This window comes from Dipodomys merriami, unplaced genomic scaffold, assembly GCF_024711535.1.
Source record: "Dipodomys merriami isolate MVZ:Mamm:240054 unplaced genomic scaffold, mDipMer1.0.p SCAF_1046, whole genome shotgun sequence".
NCBI lineage: Eukaryota > Metazoa > Chordata > Mammalia > Rodentia > Heteromyidae > Dipodomys > Dipodomys merriami.
In genome coordinates this window covers 42456-69840 of record NW_027202323.1, presented here as the reverse complement: position 1 = coordinate 69840, position 27385 = coordinate 42456, and the positions used below count along the sequence as shown (strand labels likewise).

At 46.7% G+C, this 27385-nt stretch overlaps 1 protein-coding gene across 1 annotated transcript; it reads right to left on the bottom strand.

Moving 5' to 3' along the window:
• Positions 1 to 353: 353 nt before the first annotated feature.
• Positions 354 to 17010, bottom strand: LOC138811201 (endogenous retrovirus group K member 6 Env polyprotein-like). The gene is made up of 5 exons (XM_069998875.1): positions 16963 to 17010; positions 13168 to 13410; positions 12529 to 12658; positions 6015 to 6080; positions 354 to 1627 (listed from the first exon to the last, which is right to left on the bottom strand). Exons 3-5 carry the CDS (start codon positions 12570 to 12572, stop codon positions 493 to 495), a joined length of 1245 nt encoding a protein of 414 aa, XP_069854976.1. The 5' UTR covers positions 12573 to 12658; positions 13168 to 13410; positions 16963 to 17010; the 3' UTR covers positions 354 to 492.
• Between the last annotated feature and the right edge of the window lie 10375 nt (positions 17011 to 27385).

The following is a 27385-nucleotide window of genomic DNA, read 5'->3' as shown; positions in this document are numbered from 1 at the left end:
GCAGTAAAAACAAGACAAGATCAACTGATAGAAAGTAAAACAAATTCTGTAGACATAGCAAAGCAATCCCGGGCACCTAGTGTTTTTCATGAAAGCCAGTTCCTTATGCGTGCCTTTAAGTGAGCACAGGGGTCAAGATGACCATAGAGCTTTACTGTGGACTCCCAACATCTCCCCCATCTTTGTTTGAAGAAGCGAACCCACCTGTCTTAGGCTGGGTGGATCACCTTGTCTGCCTTACCCGTCATCGGGAACTTTTTCAGAGCAAAGCTGAAGGCCCTGTCTTAGGTTGGTCAGACTGTCACCCCCTCTTACCCGACTCTGGCTACAGTTTCTCTCTGGGAATTCATTTATATAGAGCTTGATCTTATGTAGCTGTATGGCTAAACTCATAAGAGAGTTTTGCAGTGCACGTATAAGGAAGGCATAGAAAAACTATCAGCAAAAGCATTCCCACGCCAAGCAATGACATTAGCAATCCTTTAACATAAGTCAGGGAAGTGATATAGAGTTGAAATTGTTTAAACAGTTTTTTTTAGCAGTTTTTGCCACTTTAGCGTCCAGAGGTAGGGCTTGTGTAGTACTATGAGCAAGCTGATTAAGATAATGGACAGTTTGTGCATTTTGTGTTAGTGCCACAGCAGCTGCCGCTGAAGAGGCAGCTAACAAAATAAAAGCCAAAACATCAGCTACAAGTAGCCCAACAAATCGATGAGGGCGCATTAGTTTTTTCAATTGTCTTAACACCTGAATGCCAGAATCTTTATACCAAGTTTTAGAAATATTTACAGGAAGCATAACAACAGATGGTTGTCTAACAATAAGTATGGATTCAGTTATGCCGCTATACAAGCAATTAGTAAAAGAACAATTAGAACAGGTGACATTAAAATAATTAGCTCCTATAGAGATATTGAATGGTCTATACATAATGACATGGGGTGGTGATACACAACTCATAATATTTTTTGAAAGGGATGAATTGGGCCAGGTTATGTTGTTGAGTGCAGCCACTAGCATCCAAACATGATGTTGAGGATGCCCATTCATCCACCACAGTCCAAAATTGTACTTATTAGTAAGATTAGCTCCAAACCAGTCCATTAATTGAAATTTAGTTCCAGAAATATTGGTAACAAATGGCTTCACATGCCTGCACCTTATTGGATGAGGCTTTCCTGTAGATACTATTATTTGTGAAGAATTAATGCAATGGGGTATCATATAGGATGGAGTAAAATTTGCATGAACTGGGTAACCAGTTGGTAAAGATGTCATCTGTATATTGTACATTTGATTTTTGTCTGGGATCCAAATTTTATGAGTCATGGATAGCATTATAATACAGCCTGGAATGGAGCCTTTAGAGCTGGTGGTAAAGTAGAATGGAGTTCCAATGTCTGAAGCTGAGGTATCTGCCATCTTGGTGTGCTGGATGAAGTGATCAAGTGCTGTACTGTATACTGATCTATTGACGTGAATGAGAACTTCAATTCCCTCCCAAGTTGTAGGGCGCACAATCGGGGGATCTGGCACGTAAGCCCAATGTGTCAGGGTTTGTGTCATCAGAATGAGCCTCCACAATCCTAACGCAATGCTCAGGCAACCAGAGGGATTCATTTTCTTCCTGCGAAAAAACACAAACATGTCCTCAACCCCATGTTAAAACTGGATCGAGCCCATGCCAATCACCTGTTAAAGGATCCTTCCACTTAACTCGGCCAAAAGCTCTTTGCTCTCTTTTTTTCCCAAAGTCACTGTACTGTGGAAAGTCCATTACAATCTAAACTTAAAAATTTAGTACAAATAAAGCATGAAAAGAATATTAACAGGAGAGAAGGGGTATAATTCCCCCCTTTTAATTCAAAAATTTGGTGTTTTAACAGCCCATTGGCTTGTTTAACAATTTCTTGCTCTTGAGGAATATAGGGAATATCTGTAGAGTGAAAAATCTGGTAAGATTTACAAAAAGTTTGAAAAGCTTGTCCGACATATCTCGGACCATTATCAGTTTTAATATGTTTAGGAAGTCCCATAAAGGCAAAGCAGTGTAGGGAATGAGCAATACCATGTTTGTTAGTCTCCCGGCAAGAGGAGTAGCCATAATAAAATTAGAGTAGTTATATGGTAACATGGACAAAATGAAGCCATCCAAAAGATGGAATCAGGCAGGAGTTTAGTCTACTTTTTCCATGGTGGAGGAGGTCAGGGTAACTATGTCGATTTCCTCCCCGTGACTGTAAGGCTGTAGCAACCGCAGCAACAGCAGGGTCTTTCAGTGTCTCCAAGGGACTGTCACACCTCGTGCTAGGCTGTATATTTCTACACAGACTGGTTAAGGATACAAGTAATACCTAGGCTTGGCAGGCTGTGGCCCCACTAGTTTTTAAGACTATTTAGACAATAGCCCAGGACAAATTATCAAAATGACAAGCTTTTTAACTAGATAGTTCTTTTAATAAGGCTGATTTTCTAGGCAGATGTAGAGGGCTCAGGCCTGTACTACTATTTTCCATGCGTTTTTCTTCTGTCTATTTTGCCACATTTTTTTTATGACTCTGGTCCCTTATTCTAAAAAGGGGATGATGGGTGAAGATTCATCTTCTGTAACTTCTTCAAGCAGACTCAGGGGTGTTGATCCTACTTAGCCAGGATCCTATAACCTTAGTCTATTTTAGAAAGAGGTTACAAGGGTTAGATATCATTAAGAACAATATTTTAACTTTTGACAAATGCACAGACTTTTTCTCCAGCTACAGCAATGTAGCTTGTTTAGCACTCTGGTTTGTAAAAGCATCTTTTTTTTTTTTTTTGTCGGTCGTGGGGCCTGAACTCTGGGCCTGGGCACTGTCCCTCAGCTCTTCAGCTCAAGGCTAGTGCTCTACCACTTGAGCCACAGCGCCACTTCCGGCTTTTTTCTTTTTGCTTATGTGGTGCTGAGGAATCGAACCCAGGGCCTTGAGCATGCAAGGCAAGCGCTCTACCACTGAGCCACCTTCCCAGCCCTGTAAAAGCATCTTTAGGAATGTGACCCCTAGTGACCCTAACAATGCCTAAGTCACCCGTGCAGATGTAAATAGACAGATGTTAATAGAAACACACTCTCAAGTTTACAAACGATTTTCTTGAACAGATAAATTTCTTGTAGCTGGTGTTAGCTCAAAAGTTACTGTCAATTAGGGCTTTTGAAACATACAGGGGCTGGGATTTAAACCATCTCACACATTTTATAACTTCACTTTTTAGTACTATCACAGATCACTAATGTTTCTGTCCCTACAAGGTAGACAGTCATGGACATTAGGCATGCTTACAAACTATCTTCCCATGACATTCTGGCTCTGACCAATTTTTGAAGGGCCACACACAAATGACTCTAGGATCTGACATTTTTGCCATCCGAGCAGTGGCTTACTGCCTCTGGATACTCCTCCATAGCTCTTGTCTCACGAATGTCTTCTCTACACTGGGATAAATGCCTCATCTGCATTTCCCTTAGCTGGTTGCTGGACTTGAACTCGGGGCATGAGTGCTATCCCTCAGCTTTACAGCTCAAGGCTCGTGCTCTGTCACTTTGAATCCCAAAGCAATTATTTTGGTAATCCTAATTTTTCCACTTTGAGGCAAATGTTAACAACAATTTTACTTTTAAACTTTATATCCAGAAATCCATTCCTAATTTTTAAGCCTCCTATTAATCTCTTTTATTATTTTATATTTTAGTTTTTAGTTACATTTTTAAAAAATCCTTTAAAATCTTGAGGCCAATTGTCACTCATTGTCTCTTGGATGTTTGTTTTAAAACAGATACACATTAAAACTTTTAAACTCACATGACAATTTTTCCTTAATGCAAGAATTACAATCACCATTACTGTACCAAGAAGGTAAACTTAACACCTTTATGACATTTAAAAACATATCCTAATTGTAGAACATCATTGAAAGCAAGTCACATTATACAAATACATTTTAACCCTCTTTTTAAGTCCAAGGGGCAGTTTTAGCAATACTAATCAGATCATCGCATCACTAATTTTTTTTTACCATCATGTTTCTAGTATTTACCTGTAGAGAAAAAGGACAGAACAAAGTGGGCCACTTGGCCCCTCCTGTGGAATGGGCACACACCTAATCTCACTCTTTAGGGTATGATGAACTGCGTTTGTGCCAACTTGTCCCCTTTCACCATGCGTGGACTCCTCCCATGGCCTGTCCCACCATGTATGACCAGCTGAACTGAACTATGGCCTGTTTACCCCTTACTCCTAAAGCTAGGTCTTTTGTTGGCTTTTACATTTTTTCCTTTTCTTATCTCTTGGTTTTTTGAATGAAAATACATACTTTTAGACAGACAGGACAGTAATGTCTTTGACAGTGTTAAACAAACTTTTACATTTAAACTTTTAATATTTATTCCCAAATTTTAGCCAAGAGAACTAAATTCCAAACAGCCAATGCATTTTGTTAAGCCAGATAACTTGATTACAGTGTAAACAGCCTTATGCATTTTAAAATACCAGATTTTTTAATTTTTTAAGTTAAAGAATCCTTAAAAGGTCATTTAAAACAATGTGAAAATTCTTTAAAATTTTTGGTAATGTCCAAACCTCATAACCTTTTGAATTTTAAACTTAAACTCACCCAATTGTTACAGCATGCTGATAATTCTTATCTTAAACATGTTCACAAACACACACAAAACACACACAGATCTTAAAGCGCACAAAAATCAATCAGTTGTATGAACATTTAAAACTGGTACCAATTCTAAAACAGAACTAGACAAGACAACAACAAAAGGCTGAGTTGGGGACTAATGGGCCCCCAGTTCATCCCTACCTCAGAAAACATAGAACAGAAAACACACCGAAGTAAACAAGACAAACAGTGGCCACAAAGACAAAATCAGGTCTCAGTGAATGGGGCGACATCTCACCACCACTCACAAGTGGGACTCAAATCCACTTACCAGGGGATTCCAACCCCCTCTACTCACCTCCGGAGGATTTTTTTTTTAGATTCCTGCAAACATTGACCCAGGGGCCTTCCAAGGTAGAGGAAAATTGCCAGTCATGTTGCAGAAAGGGAAAGAAGTCCCTAGTGGCCGTCCCCTCAGACTGACAGGTTCTCCCCCATATTCAGACCCCCTGGGTCAAGGCTGGAGGCTAAAGTCTTGCTGGTGTCACTTGTAGGTGGTCAGTGGCATTTTCATCCGGCTGTGAATTCTCCCTGCTGGCCCTTTTAAGTTATTGTTAGATCCTCCAGGTTTTTCACCCCCACCAACCCCCGACTTCTTGATCCAGAGAGGGTGAAGGAGGTAGCTGTGAAGCAAAGAAAAGGGGGTCAGTTTAAAGTATAAGTAAAAAAGAAGGAGCTAGAGAGAAACAGATATTGAGCGAGTGTTAGCCAGTCTCCTCTAGGCTCTCACATCAGGATGAATCTGAGAGAAGAAACATTCCAAGAATTCCAGAATACATACACACAAACATTGAGACAAAACACATTTACAGCGTGTGCATTGTAGACTGTCAGACAGAAAGTGTTGGACTACAGATGGGCCCAAATGTCCGCACTAGTGGATAGTTTACCATGATGGGGATCTGGGGGACGGCTCCCATTGGCCCAGTTGCCTGTCTTATAGTGCGTCCGCCAATACCTCTTGCCAACCCCAATACAGAACCTGCAGGCTACACAGATACCAGACAATTACAAAGCAGCAATGTTTTAACTTACAGGGCATTTGCATCATAGTGTCCCTGAATGTTTTTTGTTTTTTGTTTTTTGTTTTTTGCTAAGTTTCTAAACTAATGGTTCCTTCCTCCAGGAACCAGGGGTATACTTCCTCAACAAAGTAAAAGAAACATTCTAACTGACTGTCTAACTTTCACTGCTTGAGCATGAAACATACCCTTGAGAGCCTGCACATATAACATGTGGCTGTTACCTTGCCCCATAATTTCTTACTCCCGACTATACTCTCTCCCGCTCTCTATTTCTGGATGTCCTCTTACCTTAGCTGGGTCCTCTGCCATGATCCCAGGTTTTCAGTTCCCTGTTCAGGTGCCACTTGCTGGAGCCTGCCGGCAACAAAAGGGAATCCTGAATTAGTTGGCGAGGATGCAGAAAAATAAAGACATAAGACAAAGGATGGGGTCGGGAGGTCTGCAGCTCAAGACTGCGCACCATTTATTTTTAACTTTTCTTAATATATACTATCAGAAGTCAAGAGGTAACATAAGGTTACAATAGTCCAGAAAAACAAGGAAAATTTCAGTAAAAATAGAGTGCAGTAAAAACAAGACAAGGTCAACTGGTAGAAAGTAAAACAAACTCTGCAGACATAGCAAAGCAATCCTGGGCACCTGGTGTTTTTTAAGTAAACCAGTTCCTTGTACTTGCCTTCAAGTGAGCACCAGGGTCAAGATGAACTTTAAACTTTACTGTTGGCTCCCAACACCTCTCTACTACTTTTTCTCTTTCTTTCTCTACTTTTCTCATCTTCGTCTTCATCCTCCTTCTTCTTCAACCCCCTCTTTCTCCTCATTCCCACCCCAGCCACCATGATAACCAGCCCTGTGTGCACCATGTGATCCATAGACTCACCCCAACCCCAGAGATCAGCAGACACAGTCAGACCTGGATCCAGGCCTCTGAGACCAGAGCTAGAAGTGTTCCTTTGCCCTCATTCCTACACGGAGACCAGAGATGTGGGCTTGGAGCTGGGGAGAAGATACTGTTGAAACTGAATTCCCCATGAGGTGCTCAGAGACTCAGAGTCTGTACCACTTCCTGAGAGATGGAAGGAGGCTCAGGTCTTTGAAGAAAAAGTTATCTCAGAAGTGCCGCGTTCAGGCAGAAAAGCCTGGGCCTGTGTTATATAATTTGAGAAATAAAGGACACGCAAGCCTGGTTCCTGATGGACATACCTGTCATCCTAGCTGCTCGAGGGGCTGGTTCAAAGCCAGCCCAGACAGAAAAGTCTTTGAGAATCTGTCTCTCAAATTACCAGCAACAATTCAGACTGGAGGTATGGCTCAGATGATAGATCGCCAGCTGTGAGCAAGAAAGCCAAGCAAGATTCTTTGTATGCTTCTTTTCATCTCTAGAGTGAATACAAGGCCCTGAGTTCGAGGGAGGGAGGGATGAAGAGGAGGGCGAGAAAAAGGGAGGCCTTGGGTTCAAACAAAAAATGCAATTTGAATTTCTGTTTAATTCAGTTTTTCCCTTTCCACAGCCACCCCTTCATCCTCTCCCTTCCCCTGCCCGCCCTTGCTGCCCACTCTCTTGTTGGTGAAGAGAGGGAGATCTATCCTCATGTCTTTATTTCTTTGTTCCAAAGCCTGGTAGTGATGTGGAGACTCCACATACCCAGGGAGCCCTCCCCCATCTCCTACCTACCCTTTAGCCCTCAGACCTCCCCTCCCTTAATCAAAGTAGCTTCAGGAGTCACACCCAACTCACATCTCCCCAAAGCCAGCCCAGTGAGCCTGCCACCCCACTCCCACCCCAACTCACACCTGAACTCAGACTACCTTTGGGGTCCACGGGCATCTGGGCATCAGAAAATTAGCTGTAATTGCTCTGTACTTAGCAACTTCATCTTCCCGGCGCTCAGCTGGGGCATCGTGTCTGCGATTTCACTCTTAATCAAGAGGCCTTACAGTCTGACTTCAGAGACTAACTTTTAAAGCTCCTCCTGTGTATGAAAATGAAGGATGTCTTACTTGCTCCACCATGCAGTAAATCACAGAGGCCTGGCAGAGAACTGAGACTGTATTTCACAAAATGTGAAGGGAAGAGCCTGGCACAGGGAAGGTAGAAAGGGTGGCAGAGTTGAAGGCGAGACTCAAAGCTCCGGTGAATCCTGGGCTGCTGGGGAGGTCAAAGTAAAGAAGATCATAGATCACAGCCAGCAAAGCAAAAAAGCTCCATCTGGTTGAGCAAGTAGGGCATGGCGGCTCACACCTGTCATCCCAGCTCTGCAGACAGCATCAGTAGGACTACAGTCGAGGCTGACCAGGACAAGAATGTGAGGCTCTATCTAAAAAGTAACTAAAGCAAAATGAGCTGAGGGCTCTGGTTTGCATCTGCCTTCCAAAAGTGCATGTGTTGCAGGCTGACTCCCATGGGCCTGTGTCCATGGCCCTTCAAGGTGGGGACGTTGAGAAGTGACAAGTGTCCCATGGTGTCATGAGGGTAGGCTATCGATGGTGGCATTTGTGGCTTTATCACAACAGGAAGAAACTGGCACCATGGCACGAGCCTGTATCCCTAGCTACTTCAGAAGAGGAGTTCAGAAGGTTGTAGTACGAGGTCAGCCCAGACATGTTAGTTTGTGAGACCCCATTTCAACCAGTAGCTTGGAGTGGTGGCCTGCCCCTGACATGCGGACACAGTGGAAGCACAATGGCTAGGAGTAGTGGCACGCTTGTGCCATCCCCAGAGGTATGAGACAGAGCAAATAGTAGGACCACAGACCACTCCAGTGCAGGCATGAACAAGACCCCACCTCGAAAATAACCAACCAGCGAGGGGCAGTAATTAAACAACACAGTATATCTAATATGTCTACTAGTTTTCCTTCCTCTTCTTTCAGAGTCTTTTTGATGGTGCTGAAGTTTGAACCGAGGCTTTTTGCTTGCTTCTTGCTGACTGACCAGTGCTCTACCATTTGAGCCATGCCTCCAGCCCAGATGTTTCTTGATTACATTGGAGATGGAGCCTCATGTGCCTGGTCTGGCTTTGAGCCGAAATCTTCCAGATCTCAGCCTCCTGTGTACCTAGAATTATAGTTACGAGCTTCTTGCCCCTGGCTTTTTCTAGATTTTTGAGTAAAGCTCTGTTCTCTTGACCCTAAGGTCATATTCTTCCCCATCTTTTATTCTTCTGTCTCTTCCATCTTTTCCCAAAGCATCAGGAAAAAAGTAGAAGAAAAAGAACAAAGCTTTGGGGCTGGGAATGTGGCTTAATGATAGAGTGCTTTCCTAGCATGCATGAAGTCCTGGGTTTGATTCTTCAGTACCACATAAACAGAAAAAGCCAAAAGTGGTGCTGTGGCTCAAGTGGTATAAAGCTAACCTTAAGCAAAAGAAGCTCAGGGATAGTGTCCAGACCATGAGTTCAAGCCCCAAGACTGGCAAAAAGTAAAGAAAAGAAATTTCCTGCCCAGGCTGGCTTCACACTGCGATCTTCAGATCGCAGCCTTCTGAGTCACTTGGTTTACAGGTGTAAGCCACCAGCACTCAGTAAAAACACTTTAAATATAAACTAACAGACAAGTCGAGTTGTAGATTTACAGCAATGATATTACTAAGCAGCCACAGGTCCCTTGCAGGAACACCAGATGGGCAGGAACCACAGAGCCCAGCACAGCTCTCTCCCACATGGCCTGTGTGGGAGCAGTTCCACTGGTACAAGAGGATGCCCTCCACTCTCACTTGCCAGGGGAACCTGAGCCTGAGGCCCTGGGGGTAGCCAGGGACTCCACATGGAGAGAGAAGGAAAAGGGCAGGTCTGTGCTAATCAAGTGTCCCATCACATCGTGTAAGACCATGTCAAACATGTAACCAGTTATTTTCTCTTGGTTTACCATCAAGTGACCACCAACTCATGCCTCATCTCATGGGGGGGGGTGCTCAGGAGCAACTGGACAGGTGGTCTGCCTTGTTCCCGTCCAATGCCACTCTGTGATTCCCCAAATGACCCCCTTGGCAAGGTGCAAGGTGTGTCTGATGAGTTCTTGTGTTCCAGTTCATAACCACAACTCTGTCATCGCCAAGAGTTCCCACTACAGAAAGGACCAGCAGCCCTGGGCCTGGGTCATGAGGCTGCAAGGTCCTCCACACTAAAACTCCCTAAACAATCACATGTCTGCTTTCTTGTAAATTCCCTCTTGTCCAGTCCTGAGAGCCTCAACGACAAGCACGCATCCCAAGCTTCTATTTCCAAAGGGGAGCTGGGAGTGGAAGTCAGTCCACAGTGAGCAACAAGCACCCGGCATAAACCAGCCCTCAGCCGGTGAATATGCCAACAGCCCAGTGGGCTTCTCTACCCAGGCCCAGGTGTGCCACGGTGACTCTGGCCCCATGCCTCTTGTCCCCAGAAGGTGGTGCTCAGATCATCCATAAAGGCAGTGCCTACCTGAACCTCCAAGATCTGAGCTAGTCAGCTGGGAGTCCAGGACAAACTTGCTCTCAAAAGATTCAGTTGGAAGTAATCACATAAGCCAAGTAGTGAAAGAACAAGGCCTGGGATGAGGAAGGTAAGGAAAAGAAAAGGAGGAAGAAAGGGAGGAGAAGTAGGAAGAAAGAGGAAGGGTAGTTGAAGAAAGAAAGGGAAGAAGAGAAGAAGGAGGAGAAAGCAGGAGGAAGAAAAGAGATGTGAAGAGGGGAGAGGAGAAGAGGAGAAGGAGGAGGAGGAGGTGGAGGAAGAGGAGGAGGAGGAGGAGCAGGAGGAGGAAGAGGAGGAGGAGGAGGAGGAGGAACCTTAACAAGCACACTATAAGATAGAGGACAAATGTAGATCTGAGCCAATCTTCCCATGTCTTGATGTTTCAGCCAGTGACCAGAATTTTTGTGAATGTCCCCCAAGCCTCTAAGTGTGAGGAGAGCCACAATTATGCCATGTCCCCTCATCCAGCCATGTAGCCCTGGGTGCTCTCTTTCTCAGAAACCTTGTGACACACTACACACATTGGCAGATCTGTAGAGCACACTGTAGAGCACACCATCTCCACCCTGTCCCCAACCGTCACAGCCTAGAGATCATAGCAAGTCCAATGTGACGCTTCTGCTAGCTCCAGAGTGCCCCCCTCTCGGGCCTGCTCTGAGCCCCCTCCTCTCCTCCACCTCGCCCCTCCCCATACAGCCTCAGGTCCTTGAGCTTGCTCTCACAGACAGTGTGGGTCTGCTTTCCAATGCTGTGACAAGATCTAAGGAATTGAACTCGAAGGAAGAAAGGTTTCTTTGGGCTTGTCTCCATCTGTGGTTGGCTGGAGCTATAGCTTTGAGCTGAGGTAGGCAGCACATGTGGCAGCAGAAACACAAGGTGGAGAAAGGAGAGGGGAATGGGCTGGGAAAAGTTACTCCATTCAAGGTCACATCCCCCACCCTGTGGAGGCATTAATCCATAGATGAAGGTAGCAACCTTGGAATCCAATCCCCTCTCAAGGCCCCACCTCCTGATAGCTCACTCAGCTATGAGGTCATCAGTGGATGAGCCCGTTGCTAGAGCCAGAACCCCATGATCCAATCACCACTCAAGGTCCCGCCTCCTGACAGCCCATTCAGCTATGATATCATCAATGGATGCCCAATGGTGGAGCCAGATACTTCCTGAGGAGATCCAATCACCTCTCAAGGCCCCGCCTCCTGACAGCCCACTCAGCTATGAGGTCATCAGTGGATGAGCCCATTGGTAGAGGCAGAGCCCTCAGGATCCAGTCACTTCTCACTATGGCCACCAGCTGGGGAGCAAGCCTTCAACTCAGGAGCTTTTGGGGATATTTCAAGTACAAACCATACCAGAGGGCATCATTGTTCAAGTACCCCAAAATCCTCCACCCCACCTGGGACCCTCCTACAGTGGGGCACCCTAAATGGAACACAGTGTGCCACTGTGGATAGCTGAACACAGGATCCAGGACTCCCTTACTGGAATGTTACATTTGCATAAAAACAGTCTGAGGCCTTATTATGGTTGTTGACAATCATTGTGTTTGTCTAATTGAGCTTGTAAGAACCAGGAGGTTCCCCCAAATCCTGACCAGCTGCTCTGATGGATTTTAAAGCAGGAGCTCTTCTTGATATTCAATATAAAGAGACCATATTTCCTCTCCAGGGAGACACTAATGACAGAGAAATGTGATTTCCTGCTGCAAACTTACCAATCCTACTCCACCTCCACCAAGCCATGTGTTAAACCCTTGGTCCCAACAGTGCTCTTTCCCCTTCACCACAGTAACTACTTGCAGAAAACATCGTCCTCCATCCAGCTGTTTATATTTTTGCAATATCAATTTGTGATACTTATTGATATTCAGCTTTGGGTAAGGAGAAAGCACAGAGAACCCCTAGGATAGGAGTGTGGCTCTGTCACAAGTCAGCTCTGTGTTTTCTGCCAGTCACTTGACCTTGACTTGGACCTTCCCTCTCAATGAGAGAGGTTCCTCATCTGTAGACTAGAGATAACAAAAGCACACATTGTGGCTGTGAAATTCAAGGGCAAAGTGCATATAAACTATTTGGCATGGGTGTCATACATCTGGTGGGTGCTCAGCTGACCATTTGGTCCAATTACTTGGTGGTAATTGAAAAGGTGGTCCAATTACTTGGTGGTAATTGAAAAGGGGAAAGGGGACATTATTTCAAAGTATTGAGATCCGTGGCCTGAACCAGGCCCCTCTATCTTGCTTCTCCTCTGACCCTCATTTCCCACTCCGCTAATGCAAGGTAACAGCAACAATATTCTGGAAGTATTGAGTGACTTCTATGACAACCAAATAAAATGTCCAACCATAAAACATACCTTCTTCGGTGGGTTACTTTTATGGCTCCCCACTCAGAGTTCATCTCCTCTGTGTCCTGTACCTTCTATCATAGGTAATGGTGAAATAATTCTTCTCTCGGCTTCATCTCCATGTCCCACCAGTCTGTAACTGAGGAAAAAAGAGTTGCCACATGATGAGAATCAATCTGACTCCATTTTCGGTTCTAGATGATGAATATAAATGATTGGAAAATTAAAAAACCATTAGGCTATTAAAAATAACTTCCAAGAACCATCTCTCAATAAATTATTTTCAGTCTTAAAAAACACACCTGCAAAGAATATAAATGGTAATGCCAAACATCTGAGAAGTCAGTAATCAGATATAATGGTCAATTTCTCTGATATTATTGTCTAATTAAGCAATTTGGCTTTCGTGGAGATTGTATGGAATTGAGTCAGTATAGTCTAAAAGGGATGTAGAACCGATTTCTTTTGAGCTAAAGACAAAAAAAAGTATATTAAAACTTTAGTACAAGGAAGAATAGGTTACAATTTATGTTTTCTGCTCAATTGGCTGCTTTTCCAAAGCATAATTCAAGAGTTAAAAAGAAGCCTGACAGATGAACTGTGAGGGGAGCGGGACTCCATGTAGAGACCCCGACCCTGGGTAGGTACCAGTGCTCTGCATGGAGGACAGGTCTTGAAGCCAATCTCAAGCAGATACCAAAGGGGCCTGACATTCATTCAGAAGTATGGCTGTAACCAGGAGAGGAAAATTGAGACAGACTTCAGTCAGCACCGTGAGCCTCAGAGTGATATAACAGAAATGATTTTAAATAACAGCACTTCCGTTGTCACTTTTCTTTCTTGGATACTTCTCCTTTTGCACCAATGGATTTGTTGCTGCTTCTGCTGCTGCTGTGGAGACAAATACAGGAGACAGAAGTTATTTAAAAGGTACAGAATTTCATCTTAGCTCATGGTTTTGATCCAAGGTTTACCAGTTCGACAACTCTGGGCCTGCACTGAGGCAGAGCATCATGGCAGCACATGAGAACCTGTGCAGGGGGAAGCTGCTCACCTTATGGCCTGGGAGCAGAGAAAGAAAAGGAGGAGGAGCAGGAGGAGGAAGGGGAAAGGGCAGGGAAACAATGAGAGCAATGAAAGCTTTCTCCATCGGCTGGTGGCCCAGGGAGGAGGAGGGAAGAGAAGAAAGGAAACATGTGGTTTAATCCCATTTTGGGTCAGCCATGCTGCTGGCCCCAGGCCAATGAGTTTTACGTCTGACCACATTGAGACAGGTAGAAAGAGGGAGATGAAGAGCTCCAATGGAGACACCACTTGGTGGCTCTCATTTGTGTCAGCTTACAGCAAAATGACTGGGTCCCCCACATGCATAGCCAGAAACTGCAACACTCCCTCTGGCTGGAAAGGACAGTGGGACCACTGGGCCAAGTACAGTTCCCTGCATCCAGGACCTTTAAGGCAGCATGGAGTGTCCTTCCATGAGGTGTTGGAATGTCTGAGCTAGCTAGCTAGCTGTGTGAGCCTGCAGGAAGGTTACAGCCAGCACCGACAGGTGCTCACTGCTCACTGGCCATTCTGGGGCACCAGCTACACTGGCTTATCCTTGGCCCCATGAAACAAAGACACATGCACTCACCTATTTACACATGAGCAAAGACAGGTACAGAAAGATTCCATATCTGCCTAAGGCTGCAACAACTGGATTTGAACCTGGCTGGATGCCACAAGGAGTGCCTCCTGATAAAGCCACACCTGCTGAAGTTATACCACTGAGGCCCTACCCCTTGCTGAAGCCACACCCCAGCTGAAGCCACACCTCCTGCTGAAGCCACACTCCTAGCTGAAGCCACACCTCCTGCCGAAGCCATACCTACAGCTGAGACCACACCCCCTGCTGAAGCCACACCCCCAGGTGAATCCATACCTCCTGCTGAGGCTATACCTACAGCTGAGGCCACACCTCCTGTTGAAGCCACACCTTCTGCTGAAGCCACACTTCTACTAATGCCACATTATCCACTGAAGCCACGCCTCTAACAAAGGCCATGCCTTTAGCTCATCTTCAAGCCACCCTAGAACTATGTTGCACAACAGTAAGGTTTGTAGAGGAAAGTACAGCAGTTTCTAAAAGTCTTCCACTTTTTATCCAAACTCACAGTGATCTGCGAAAATGAATTACATGATAATTGGGCAGTATGGGTTTTCTGACTGGTAATTGTTGTAATTAATTCAGCCTCGGTGAAATGCAAGGAGTTAAAAAAATGCCTGTATGAGGGAAACACTCATCTTAATACAAAGTACTTAACCAAATATGACGTCTTCTAATAAATCCTCCTTATGCGTTGCCAGCTGCATACGCAGCTGTCAGCAGAGCAAGAGCACTGCAAAATTGCTCTACATCTCTCTCTAATTTCCTCTTGGTATGGACAGCTCATTTGGCGATAACCCTTCCCTCTGGGCTTGGAGGCAGTATTTCCCAAGAGGGCTCCATGCAAGGCCCAGGGCCACATGCTGCCTCATCGAAGGTTCTAGAAACATCCACTCTGACAGTAGTTTGGGGAGATCTGCCAGGAGAAACACTGTGCTGGTGTTGGGCAGCCACTGGGTTCAAACCTCTGCTCAGTCGCCCAGGACTGATACTCATTCTGCCAAGGAGGCTCCTGACTTTCAGACATAACCACACAGCCCTCTCCCAGGACCACTGCTGGGATTTAGATTTGCTGTTCCAATGCTATTATCAGGGTCTGAACCAAAGACACCCCCAGAGGCTCATGGGACAAAGGCCTGGTTCTGTACGATAGGATTTTGAGAGCTGACTTAGTCATAAGCTCTCATATTTATCCCTGGGTAACACTCATGATTGGACACTGGAACTGAAGCCCTGTTGGAGGAGGGCACAGTCACTGTGGAGTATCCTCCCAGCGTGGGTCTTTTTCCCAGAAACAACTTGTCTGCCTCTACTTCTTGGCAGCCAGGCAGTGCGCAGCTCAGCTTGGCCCCAACGTAGCCCTCATCACAGGCCCAGAAATGAGATAGTAGAGCTTGCCACCAGCGTCCAATTACAGCCACCCCCTGCTTAGCTGCTTTTTGTCCAAAATTTGATCACAATTGGTGAAAACCCAAAGCCACGATAATCTGCTCAGATATACGGCTAAAACAAAAGGCAAAAAACTTTGTGTATTATTATTATTTTTTTAGCATTTCCTTTCCTCCTGAAGACCACTGTTGGCATTTGAATGGGTGAATGAACTGGTCTTGTTGGCCACACAATCATTGACAAGATGGAAACTTCACCCTATAGAAAAAGTCATGAAAGCAGACAGCACTGGGCATTTGGCACAAGTAGCCTAGCGAGCTCAAAGACCTGAGTTCAAATCCCAGGCCAAAGAAGAAAGGAAGGAGTGAAAGGGAGAGATAGAAAATTTGGTTTTATCACCTCTTTTGCCTTTTCTGTCCATAAATCCGCATTTAGATGACAAAGGTGTCTAGAAACCTTGAATCCAGAAAATCCACCTTTCTGAGAAGAAATCCCCCTGGATTTGGGAGGAGTGCATGAGGCAGTGGTGAGGTACAGGAGTACCGGGTGCTGAGCTCCTGGGCAGGTCAGCGTTCCTGGTCACAACAGGAGATACACCTGCTCTGTCCACCCCAGTGCTAAGGTTGGTGTCTGCAACCTCACTGACTCTTGACAGAGACTCTGGAGGGTGGGGACAAAGGCCGGTCTTCCATGGCAGGGGAGAGGCTAGGACAAGGGAGAGACCTCTCCAGAGGACCCAGCCCAGTACCAGTGAAAAGTGTACATGGCCAGCAAAGGGCCCATCAAAAGGGAGCCGGGATTCCTGAGGCTACACGGCCTGGTCCCTAGTCCCCTTGGCCAGAGTTACCTGAAGAAGCAGAGCCCCTCACCAGTGTGGGATAGGATGGTGAACTGCAGTGACCCCTAGGCCCCAGTGCAAACACAGGACAGTGACCTACAGTGACCCCTAGGCCTCTTGGTGCCCGGAAGCCTTGGCAGGAGGCCAGTCTAGCTCTACTAACTGCACATGAGCAGTCACAGCAAACTTGGGCATGCGCAGTTGCACACCAGGGGCGTAAGTTTCTACCTGTCGATCAAGCTTCCTATCAGTTCACACTCAGTGAGGGACGGTTCACCTGATCCCTACCTGAAAAATCTCAGCCAGGCCCGCGTTCCCTGCAGCCGACTCACTGTCTCTATAATAACCTCTTGAATGTGTTTTTCTCCATCATTTTCCTCACTGCACATAGCAAAGCAGAGCAAGTATGCTAGCCCAAGTCTGTTCTCTCTTTAGAAAGCCAGGAATTCCTTCCTGGGAGCCTCAGGAAGGACCCATCCTCACAACAGCTGCCTCTCATCTCCAGACAAACTAGGAGCACACCACAAACCTCACCCTCCTGCCACCAAGTCAGCAGCTGAGGACTCACCAGATCTGAGCTGGGAGCTCCCTGGCAAGCAGGGAGAGTGGATCAGCGAATTCTTCCCCAGCTGTCTAACTTCCAGCTGACTACAGTTCCCCCACACACACTGGAGTTGTGCGAACACAGCCTGCCTCTGCAGTTGTGGCACACAACAGCACCCAGTGGGCACCAGCTGTCTCCACGGCTTGTGCCAGCCTGGCTGGGGCAGAGAGAATGTGTTTGCCTTCTCTGCCTCCTCCCCCCACCCCGTACCTGGCTACAAGTCACCTCTGTTTCTGATCAAAGATGTTCCAAATTACAGCCTGTCATATCTACAGCACATTAAAAACAAGCTCCTCTCTCTTCCGTATCTATACATTCTCATTCCAATTGTTCGAGAGAGAATGTGCTGGAGTTGCTTCTGCTTCTCTGCATTTGAACATCATCTCTTTTCTCCACATTCCCAAAGGCAGGGTCCTTGGTTAGCATGCTGGTTACCTCTCTCTCCCTGTCTGCACCTACATGATCTAATCTGCCTGGGGCAGGCCGGTTGTTTGGCAATCAAACTTGGTGATCTAACAATTGGAAAGACAGATTAATTAAAGAAGAAAGGATTTTTCTTTCCTCCTTTCTCGCCTTTCAAAGGCTTTTTGAATAAGAATCAACAGAAATCAAAATAAAGGAGTGAGAATACCTCCCCGCCCCTGTCCACCCCCAAGTCCATCCCAGCCCCCCCACAAGAGTGTGCTCTTGACATTCATCTGCTTAGCTTCCATCTGACATCAAAAGTCAGCCCTCAGCCCTGGGGAATCAGAGGGACAGGAAGAACTTTGAATGGGATATTTATAAATTCCTCTGATAACAGCACAAAAGAGAAGCCGGACAGCTTTATTGATTTAAACATTAAAATTACATGTGCTTTTTTCTTCATTTTCCCAGAGGTGATAATGTTTCTTATTTTTAATGTAGATTGAAATCTCAGAGACTTTCCACAAGCTCCTTGTGGTGATTACGAAAGATTAGTGATAACACGTCTAATTAGTGTAGAGAGACATAAAAATCAATGGCAGCAGTGTGGAGAGTTAAATTGATGGACTCAGAGTGTCCAAGCCAAGATGGGCCTGCAGGCTGGGCTTTGCCAGGCCCCAGGCATGCTCCTATCCCCAGGCATTGTGGAGGCCTTCCAGGCTCCCAACAGTCCTTCTACTGCTTGCTGGAAATGCAAGGAAGAACAGAGCCCCGTTCATTGCCAGAAAAACACAAGCCATGCCAGCAAGTGTCCCATGCTCAGAACCACGTGCTAGAGAGACCCAGGTGGTCACCAAGGTCCTCCAGGGGCTGATCCCCCCCACCTTGACCCAGAGGTCAGGAGAGCTAGGGGGATAGAAGAGGCCCAGGGCCTTCTCTGAGAGTGGGGATAGATGTGGACTTGAAAGGCTTGCTCCAAGACAGCTGTGCTCCAACTGTGCCACTTGTGGAAATGGCTGAACCACAAGGGCTATGACACCACTCATGGGGACAGAGCTCTGGCTGGTCCTCAGATGCTCCCCATGGTATCCCTGGGACTTTGGGCCTGCCCAGCCTGAGAGGTGGACGTAAGGTCAACAGCGCCACCGTGTGTCTGTAAAGAGCAACATCAGATTCTGACCAGATCAACATGGTGGTTTTTCAGTGTAAGAGAGATAGGAACTTCAAGAGAGGGATCCTAACTTCCTGAAGGAAAATGTGTTTTAATCAATTGCTTAGGGGAAATGAGAAATAAACTCAAGAATCTGGGTGGTGGTATTTCACACTTGTAATCCTAGCCACTCAGAAGGCTCACATCTGAGGATCGAGGTTCAAATCCAGCCAGGGCAAGAAAGTCCTTGAGACACTTATCTCAAGTGAATCTCCAGAAAACTGCAAGTGGTGCTATGGCACAAGTGGTAGAGTACTCATCTTGAGCTGAAGAGCTAAGGGGCAGTCAAGGCCCATAAGTGACAAGAGAGAAAGAGAGAAGAAGGAAGGAAGGAAGGAAGGAAGGAAGGAAGGAAGGAAGGAAGGAAGGAAGGAAGGAAGAAAGGAAGGAAGGAAGGAAGAGAGGAAGGAAGGAAGGAAGGAAGGAAGGGAGGGAGGGAGGGAGGGAAGGAGGGAGGAAGGAAGGAATTCAACAGAGCTATACCAATAAAACAAATAACTCATAACTGCCATGTGTGCCATTTACCCCTGCTGGCCTCACACTGAAGATCCTCCTGTCTCTACCTTCTGAGTAGCTGAGACTACAGCTATATGTCACCACACCTAGCCCAGAACCTGCGTGTTTGTAAGAGCTTTAAGAAGATAACAAGGAAGAAGTGCGATTTGTACTGTGAGCTCTTCACTACATCGTCCTGTATAATCTGTGCCTAAAGAACAGAGCAATGCAGTGAAGATGGCTGCTGGGTGCTTGTACCTCACACCTGGCATCCCAGCTACTCAGGAGGCTAAGATCTGAGGACCTTGGTTCAAAGCCAGCCCAGGCACTTATCTCCAATTAGCTGTGGCTCAAGTGGTAGAGCACTTGCCTCGGGCAGAGACAGGACCTAGGCTCTGAGTTCACTTTTCTTATTTCCAACCAAAAAGTTTAAAATGTCTGAAGAAAGCTGAGTGAGAAAGAAAGCGTTTGACTCTGCAGCCAATCCGACTGAAGTGCATCCTGTGTCTCTGCTGACAGGGAGAGAACGATGGCAAACCCAGTCAGTCCTCTGCCTTCTATCTTCTGTTCCCTTCTTTAAGTGGGGGCGCTTCCTAACCTCCGGCACTTCTCCTGAACAAGGATGTGTACTTTTCAGGCTCTGAAGCTTGCCTGCCTGCCTGAATGTGTCCCTGGGAACTGAGCCACAAAAGACACTAGAGGAGCAAATGTTCCTGCCTGTGGCAGGTGGGAACACAGGGACAGGGAGCGCTCTTCTCTGTTGTGTTTTAAAACACAAGAAGTTTGCCATCTTTCAGGACCAGATGCTAATGTGGTTCATGGCCGAGGTTGGCCTGAGCAACCAAGATCTTGGCCGGTTTCAGGATGAGGCTACAAACCAGCATCAGGAGAAAACAGGGCATGGTGTCAGTTTTTAAACAGGCCAGAGGATAAATCTCTTGTGTGTTGTTTTTTTTTTTTTATGAAATTGAATATCTTTTAAAAGCATACGCAGGGCTTACCATGGTGACTGACTCAACTGTTATTCCAGCTACTTGGGAAGTGGGAACAAGACGATCAAATTTCAAGACAAACCAGGACAGAAGAGTCTGAGTCCCCCATCTTGACCAGTGGCTGACTGTGGTGGTGCAAATATGTGTAATCCCAGCCAAAGATGAAGCACAATGGCTAGGCATGGTGGTACACACTAGGCATCCCGAGCAACACAGGCAATACGTGCAGGAGGACAACTCAGGCCAGGCCAAGCCAGGCATAAAGTGAGACCCTACCCAGAAAATAACCAGTGCACAAAGGAGCTGGAGGCCACTGGCTTAAGTGGAAGAACACCACGTGTAGCAAGTGTGAGGCACTGTGAGACACTGAGTTCAAACCCCAGTGCTGGCACACACACACACACACACACACACACACACACACACACACACACACACACACACACACACACACACACACACACACACACACACACACACACCCCTACACCTCAAGAATAAGTTCTGGTGTAATTTTGGAATGGAAAGAAAAATAAAAAGGGGGAAAATTCCTAGCCGTTGACTTCAATTTTTCTACAAATTGGTCAAAAAGAATTGCAATTACTGCATATATAGGAACAAATCTTTCCTTTTAATACAGACCCGACCCCCACTGCAGATGCACAATAAAATCTATGTGGAGGCAAAAAAGCCATCCATTTACATCGCTGTAAATCTCCTGTTTGAGTATTTTTTCCTAAAGGAGACAGGAAGGGAAGGCTCAAGAAAATAAAATTTATTTAGAGATTAATGTGGGTCCAGAGATTTGACATTGTTCATGCTCCACAACATTTGTTCCAGCTAACATCAGTGAACTCAAGTTTCCCCATGCATTTTAGGCTGGCCTTTGCTTGAAGTGTTTGCCCTGCCTCTTTGGGAACACCAAATTTATAGTAAATGCATCTTGTTTCCATTTTTATTTCCTTAGTTGGAAACATATTTTCCCACATCTTGGAAACTGCAAATTACCATTTGTGTCTTTTACCCACTATTTTGACAAAGGTAATCAGCCTTCATCTTATTGATTTGTAAATGCTCTTGATATATTATGATCACACTTGCTTTCTATGATGGATGCTACAAACGGATGACAGCCCAGATCTTGCTAAGCTATTTTTTTGTTTAGTCTATGGTGGTGATTTTCCAAACTAAAAGTTTTTAAACATATTAAGTTGTCAAACTTACCTATCAGGGGTTGAAGGTGTGGCTCCATCGGTAGAATGCCAGTCAATGAGGAAAGTGCCAGGTTCTAGTCTCAGTCTCAGACTTAAAAGAGAAAAAGAAAGTTACCCATCCATATTTAAATTTCATGTTGGACTAGAACATAAAAGTAAGCACATATACTGTTCCAAGGTTTGTATGCTTACTCACATATATATATATATATATATATGTGTGTGTGTGTGTGTGTGTGTGTGTGTGTGTGTGTGTGTGTGTATGTGTGTGTGTGTATATATATATATGTGAAGTATATGTACATATATATGAATATATACAAATTAAATATATTAAATATATACAATATAATTAAATTAAGAATTATATTATGTCTTTCTCAGGGAAACAAGTAGCCTGTGGAGTGAGTCAAGCTCAGAGGACAGATGTGGAAGTTAGATCTAAAATGTGACCATCCCTGAAGGCACACACTGCACTACAAACGCACTTCCACAACCTCACTGCTTACGCAGGGAGGATTTCCATGGTGTGACTCCTCTGAACAATGACCTGACAGTCTTCCAGATGAAAGCTGCAGAGCTGAAATATGTCCTGTCTGAGGGGCTGGGACGAGGGGAGGTGGGCAGACAACGTGAGAGGGAGGGTGAGCCCTGATCATTTTGGAACCCCACTTGCTCCTCAGCCCCAGTCAGCATGTAGAGCCTCTGAGGCCATCCATGCCTCAGTGGATCCTTGAGAGTAAAGGTGGCTGTGGCTGTGGTTGTGGCCATGGAAGTGGCTGTAAGTCCATCAGTCAGGTAGGCAGCTGTACCCACAGGGTTCAGCTCCATCTCCTCCCCAAGCACCAGACAAGGCTGTGGAAAGCCAACCAAGCCTCCCAGTCATTCACCCCTACCTCAAAGCGATGGGAAGTGAAGAGGCCAGAATTACATCCCCATTCTGTTTCCAGGGAGATGAGGAATTCTGCAGGAAGGGTTTCTGTCTGTCTGAAGGAATTGGGGGTGTCCCATCCCAGCATCCCAGAAGCAACATTGCTCACTGCTGTGGAAGATCTGGGGGTCACAGCCTCTTAGACATAAAAGCAAAGAATCTTGGAGCCCCATTCACTTGGGCCTCCCAACCTAGAAGCCAGCCTTGTGGAAGCAGTGGCCAGGACAGGCCAGGACAGGCCAAGCATGGACACGGACTTGGAGGGTCCTTGCACCCCACCATGCCATCGTCCTTCTTGCATGGAGGGTGAAGGTCGTCAGGAAAGCAACGTGGAAGTGCACCTTGTCCCTGTCTCTGTGTCTCATGGCTACAGGACTGGAAAGCTGTATAAACTCAGTGTCAGGCCCTGGCTCAGATTACACTCCTGCCATCCCAACTGCTCAGGAGGCTGAGGTCAGAGGATTGCAGTTCAAAATCTGCCTCACCAGAAAAGTCTGAAAAACCGCATCTCCAGGATAACCAGCAAAAAGTGGGGCCAGAGACATGGCTCATGTAGTAGTGTGCCAGCCAAGCAAAAGTAAAATACTGAGTTCCAAGTCCAGCAGCCCCAAAGAAGAAAAAAGAAAAGAAAAAACACCAGGACCATTCAGAGAGTGGTGAAGTACTTTCCCAGAAAGTGAGAGGCCATGAATTCAAACCCAAGGCCTGTCAGGAAGGAAGGAGGGCTGAGTCACATTGGACAGCAGGGATTTCCACTCTCCTGATTGCCTCAAGGTGAACACAGGTGTGGGGGGACGAGGCCACACTTGTCCTGATAATCCCACATCTCATTTTCTGCCCCATTTCCAATGCAAGTTTGCAGGTGTGTGAGTGAGCGGGATGCCTATACTCAGATTTCTGGTCCTATTATGTAGAATGCATGATTCCAAGCCAGAAACAAGGCTTAGAGAAGATGAATGCAGACTTGGGGTTCTCTGAGTCATAAACCTGCTTGGGGGAGTCATGTCCTATGGTTCTGTGCACATTTCCACCTCTCCTCATTTCTCTCCCAACTTCATTATGATTTCCTTTCGGGCCCTGTCCCGTACTGGGCCTTAAACATCATGCCCAGCTCTCATATTTGTTACTGTGAGTCAACAGCAGAAGGGAGGTGTTGAGTCCCGGCCTTGAACTCATTGGATACAGTCCCCAGAAAAATATCCCTCACTGAGAACGAAGCCTCAAAAGTGTGGGGGGTGTCTCTCTGTCCCCAGGGTGACACTGGCCATTTCCCAGGTCTCTCAGCATCATGTCATCAGGGAACCCAATGGAGAATGTCAGCAAGGCTGCGCTAGGAGGGTGGAGGACCCCAGCCGACAGAGCCATCACCTCAGGCCAACTCACTGACTGATCCACAATCCCGGCTCCTGGGCTGGCTTCTGTCTTTCTGAGCACATGAATCCCAGCTGAGATTTCTTCCTGCAGCATCTCTGTGCTGAGGCTGGGGGGGGGAGGGGCGGTCTTCATGCTTGCCAATTCACTTGTTAGATTCACACCAAACACCTCACAATTCAAATTTCCCGCAGATCTCTCCTTCTGGTTGACCCGTGGCCTTGAGAGAAGGAGTTTGGTGTTGGCCAGACACAGTTGGATGAGGCTTCCCTGCATGATAGAGAACAGTATTTTGCTTCTTGTTTTGAGCAGGCTGATCTACCCCAAAATGAAAGACGAGGTGGACCCCTGGGAAGCAAACCCTATTAGTGGTGACAACTTCACTTGTTCCATCTGACCTTGCCTAATACACCCCAAAACACACAGTAGGTCTACTGACCCACCCTTGACTAGCATACCCAGGAGCACACAGTAGGTCTATTGGCCGACATGAACTGAACTTCCCAAGAGCACACAGTGAATATAAAACATTCAAAGACACACAAGGGCATAGTATGCCCAAGCACACACTAGGTCTATTGGCTTATCCCTGACTAATATACCCAAGAGCACACAGTGTGCCTACTTCAACCAAAAACACACCGTAGATGTTCTAACCTGCCATTCACACCCAAAAGCACACACTGGGCCTAGTGACCAAGCCTTTCTTAACACAACCAGGAGCACACAATGGGTCTCAAATGCATAAGAAAGAGTACACAGTGTGTCCAGACTGGAGACCAGCCTTCAAGAATGAAGAACCTACTCCATTCCTGGGCCATGTGTGGATGGGTGTTCGAGGTTTTGAAAACTCAATGTAAGTGCTACTCCAGGGGTGAAAAGAGCCAGGAAATCTCACTTCCTCCAATGCTCAGTGGAGCTACTTCCCTGCTCTGTGTCCAAGGGGAACTCTTCCTCCCGGGGGTCCGGCAAGGAGCAAGCACCACCACCCCACAACCTAACACATACGTTCCCAACCCATAACACCCCAGCCTCCCTAACCATCTCCCCATTTTCCAGCCAACTCCATCCTTGCTCTGATAGCACCACCACACTCCTAAACCATTGCAGGATCCCCAAAACAGAGTTTCCGTTGCCAAAGGATTCCCTAACACCTAGCCATGAATATCCACCCATGAGCCCATTAGAGATTACGAGAAGCCCAGCCATATCCAACTCCACACTGCCCGCTGCACTTGGCAGCATACTTTCCTTTGTCTGTCTGGCTTCACCAGCTGACCCCGGCCACCCCTGTTTGCTGGGACACATGGGTGGAGAGGAGGCCCCCCTAGATTTACAAAGCCAAGATCTGAGGCTCCTGGAGGGCCCTGGGCACATTTGTCATTTATTTCATCCCTGCCCCTCCCCTCCGGGAGCCCAGTTTGGCAGTCCTGGCTGCTGGATGGAGGGTCCCGTTGCCTTGACAACCAGCACCGAGCTGCTATTTCGGGACTTTTTCTCTCCATCCTTGGAGCCCCAGGAAAGCAGGAAATGCCATAAGGCATTTGTCTGAGTGTGTGAAATTTTCAGCAAAGAGACATTAATAATGTCATGGGGTACCTCAACATCTAGGGCTCTCCCAAGATGGGCAAGCAGAGACAGGATGCCAATGGCGACCTTTCACCCAGCCTGTCACCTCAAAAGCCACTACTAATGGCGACAGCCAGGCAGTGTAGTGGGAGTTTGTTCCTGAGGGAACCCCCGGCCCCCATCATGCCATGTTCTGTCATAATCAACAGCTGCTATGTGCCTGCTGAGCACTGTACAGCAGCACCATCTAAGCCTGGGGGGGCAGGGGGTTCTTCAGGACCCTTATTATAAGAACATAATTTCCACACAGTCCTTGGGAAGAGAGGCAACTGTGCCTTCCTCCACACACTCAGCCATCACCTGCCAGTCTGGAAGGAGCCCCAGGGCCCCACCAGGAACAACGAGATGCACAAAGCTTTGTCCTGATGACACCCATAGCACTAAAATGGCCCATAGCACTAAAATGGTAAGCTCATGCAGGCGGCAGGGGAGTGGGGGCTTGGGAGGGGGGGGTTGGGCTCACAGGGATCTGTGGGCCAGATGAATAGCAATGGTGACAGATAAGCCATGTTGGTGTTAGAATCGATTTTCATAACGGCTTTTGCATGATCCTGTGATCCTTCTACAATCACTCTGGAGTCCAGCATGCTGTTCTCACCATGTGACGTGTGTTTTCCAGCTAGCTGTGGCTCTGCAACAGACTACCCCAAGATGGAGGGTTGCTATGGCTTGAACAGGTGGGGAGGAGAGGGTGGAGAATGTTGCCTTTTATAGGTGGAGCCTCCTGGATGGTAATTAGCTTATGAGGACCATCCCTCATGGATGCATTAAGGCTGGCCTTGGAGTAGTGTGGGTCCCAGAAATGGATTTGTTTGCAGCCACCGCTGCCCACTTACTTTGCCCTCAAGTAGTGGATATGGACAAGGCCAGGTCAAAAGGGTGTTCCATTGTGGACACATGGAATGCCTGATGGGCAGCATCTCCTGGACTCCAAGTTGGCACATGCTTTCAAAATCACAGAGGTGCTAGCTGTCCTCTGGTGGCTCTGGGTAGAGTGAGGGCCCCAGCTCCTTCCCAACGGGTCCCACAGGCCGCCTGGGCATCCTCATAACATGCAGCCAAGGACATTTGGATGATTTTGATAGCAAGATATAAAAGCTGCCATTGTCTTCAGATTTGGGCCCAGAGGTAGGTCCGGCACTCCATGCACATCGTCTATTCTTCATAAGTTGCCAAGGCTCAGACACATGGGAACTACCAGAGACCCCCCTCTTTCCATGGGGTTCATCTTTAGTCAGTGTGATCACTTTTAATCTAGGAATCCCCTGGGAGCGCTATCACCCACAAGGAACCTTCTCTGACCTTCTTGCCAGGGTGACATCCATCAACTCATTGTGCCCTGCTCCTCTCACCATGCCAACTGAAGAGCTGAGCTGAGAGTAGTTTTTTAAAAATCCCCAGGGTCACACAGCTAGGAATGGGTGGAGTCGGGATTGGGCTTCCCTGCAAGTGTCCAGGCGAATCCCCTCCTCTCCGTTCCCCATACAAGTCTGTCATGGAGATTATAGCACAGGCTGGTTGCCTGGGCTGACATTTGCTGCCCCCATTTCCCTGCTGACCTCCTGCCCTTCAGTACGCCTTCCCCCGCTCTATCTGTGCCTCTTGAATCTGCCCCAAAGCCTCCCCTTTGCCCTTGATTCTCAGGCCAAACTTCCTCCCAAGTACTCCCAGCATCCTCCCAGCAGGGCCCCTACAAAAACACCCATGGTCCGCCCAGCCATGTGGAGGCCTGGCATACCACCTGCCATGTGGTGGCTCACCATCAATGTCAGCCTGACACCAACACATCTGCCCCAAGCCCTCACCAAAAGCCAACTGTGCTGGCCTTGAATTCAGACTTCTAACCTCCGCCTCATGAAGATCTTTTCTATTGCCCAAGTCAAACTGCCTAGCTGGGCACTTTTCTGTCATGACAGACTGCCCAGGTCCCAGGGTCCCAAGAGATGCCCTCCCCTAGGGAGAGTCAGATATCTTTGCCCTGCAGCCACCACCACACAAAGCTAGCATGAGTTGAACCAAAGGATTTCAAAAATCAATGCCTTTCCTTGATTCTCACTGCATCCCTCTTACAGGAATGTAAAAGCTATAAATGACTTATGAATGCATTTATGAGAGGTACAAGATGCAGATAAGGAAAGCT